Source organism: Crocuta crocuta, unplaced genomic scaffold (assembly GCF_008692635.1).
Source record: "Crocuta crocuta isolate KB4526 unplaced genomic scaffold, BGI_CrCroc_1.0 scaffold312, whole genome shotgun sequence".
Classification (NCBI taxonomy): Eukaryota; Metazoa; Chordata; class Mammalia; order Carnivora; family Hyaenidae; genus Crocuta; species Crocuta crocuta.
Window position 1 is genome coordinate 1,040,407 of NW_027527378.1, and position 2,189 is coordinate 1,042,595.

A 2,189-nucleotide genomic window follows, 5' to 3' on the forward strand; every position below is an offset into this window, starting at 1 on the left:
AATTACCTAGCTAACAAATAACTTCTGCACAGCTGGTGGACACAGTGCACTTTCTCACTGTCTCCAGTAATTTGCACACCCAAAACATGCCCCCGGTCCCTTTTCCTGGTGTCCTTCCTGCCTCCCACCCCCAGACACACTGAGAAAATTACAAGATGCCAGATTAGTCTCTTCTGTTTAATTGAATAGTTGTTTGGTTCTTACCCCTGCCTGTTGGTTACGAAGTGCATGTCTTGGCGGCGACTTTGCCCTAATGCAGAGATGTCATTTGGACTAGAACAAAGATTAAACCTAGGCATTTTTCTCATTTCCTTTATTTTATTTTAGGCTGGTTATTCATCCAAATTGTGGTCAAACTTTGACTTCTTCAGTGTTGTAAAAAAATATTTTAGTCACCATTTCAGAGGCAGCTTCATTACTTTTTTCATTGTACCCAAGAACCAAGAGCAGATAGTGACAAAAGACAGTCATGTTGCATAATACTGTATGTATTTGTTAGGAAAGCTTTAACATATACAGTAATTCCGCAAAGATTTATTGAGCTCCTATTATGCATCAGGCACTGTCCTTGGTGCTGAGGATAGCATCGTGAACAACACGGCCAACGTACCTGCTGTCATGATGCAGACACGGAGAGACAGATATGAATATGGCTATAGACAGATACGTTTGGGTATAGATGCTATAAATACTGCATGGACATAGATTATTGTAATCTGCCATACAATACAAAAAAGCAAACCAGGTGGACGAAACTCCTAAGTAGTATTAAGCACAGATTCTATGTAAAATACTGTTGTATAAAATATAGGTGAGGGGCGCCTGGGTGGCTTAGTCGGTTGAGCGTCCGACTTTCGCTTAGGTCATGATCTCNGGTGGACTTCATAGGATGAGTGAAAAATTGTAAGGTATTTTCCTCTAAGACGTACTACAGAAGGAACATGCTGTATGATGGAATGTTACTTATAGATAGAGAGGGATGGAAAGACCAAGTCATTAGGTAGGAGTGTGCAGTCTCTGAACTAACAGTTACATCACCTTCAAATTGGCCACCCATTGGTGACACCCAGTATAGTCCCATTCTCATTCCACATGTGCCCTCTACCTTCCTGAGCATATGGAATATAGGATTTTTTTTTAAATTTTAAAATGTTTATTTATTTTTTTTTTGAGACAGAGCATGAGCAGGGGAGAGGCAGAGAGAGAGGGAGACACAGAATGCAACATAGGCTCTGAGCTGTCAGCACAGAGCCTGATGCGGGGCTCGAACCCACAAACCGTGAGATCATGACCTGAGCCGAAGTCGGACGCCCAACCAACTGAGCCACCCAGGCGCCCCTGGAATATAGTTTTAATAACTGTTTGAATGTCCTTGTCTAGTAATGCTATCATCTGTTTTATTCCTGGATCTGTTTCCGTTGATTTTCTTCATTGTGCGTCATATTTTCTTTTCTTTGCATGCCTGGTAATTTTTTATTAGATGCCACACGTTGCAAATTTTACTTTAATGGGTACTACTTACTTTTGTATTCCTATAAACATTCTTGAGCTTTATTCTGGGATATGGTTAAGTTACTTGGAAACAATTTGTTTCTTTTGAGGCTTGCTCTTAAGCTTCAAGTGGGATCAGAGCAGCCTTTAGGCTAAGGCTAATTAATCCCCTCTCCTGAGGCAATATCCCTCTGAGTACGTGATGTCCTGCGAGTTACGACATTTTCCACTCTGGGCAGTGGACACAGAAACTAGTCTGGCCCCATGGGACCTCCAGACATGGTTCCCTCTAACGCATTCAGGTGGCTCTTTCCCCAGCTTCAGGTGGTTTCTTCATACACACAGGTGCTGGCCAGTACACTGCTGAAGATTCTAGAACTCTATTCGCAGCTGTCTCCTCTCCAGGACTCTAACCGTAGCCTCCTTGGCCTTCCAGCTCCATCCACTCACCTCAGGGTGATAAGTGGGCTCCTCGTGGGCTGCCTCTGTCCGTCGTGTGGCCTGGAGACTCTCCTGAGGCAGGCAGCTGGGACAGCTGTGGCGTTCACCTTGTTCTCTTGTTCTTTCTCTAGGATCTCTGTCCTGTGTTGTGCGGCTCACACGAATTTTGCAGCCTTTTCATAAGTCTGAAATTCTTTAAGGATGAAAACATTTAAAAGTTTTAAAATTAAAAGAAAATTAAAATTAGCCTTTTCTAT

At 42.8% G+C, this 2,189-nt stretch overlaps 1 protein-coding gene across 1 annotated transcript in view; it reads right to left on the reverse strand.

Annotated features, from left to right (window-relative positions):
* Positions 1–2,189, reverse strand: part of MAP3K15 (mitogen-activated protein kinase kinase kinase 15) — a 130,449-nt gene that overhangs the window by 127,764 nt on the left and 496 nt on the right. Inside the window, 1 exon segment of the mRNA XM_077769493.1 lies at positions 1,942–2,004. Within this exon segment, the coding sequence (XP_077625619.1) occupies positions 1,942–2,004 (63 nt within the window).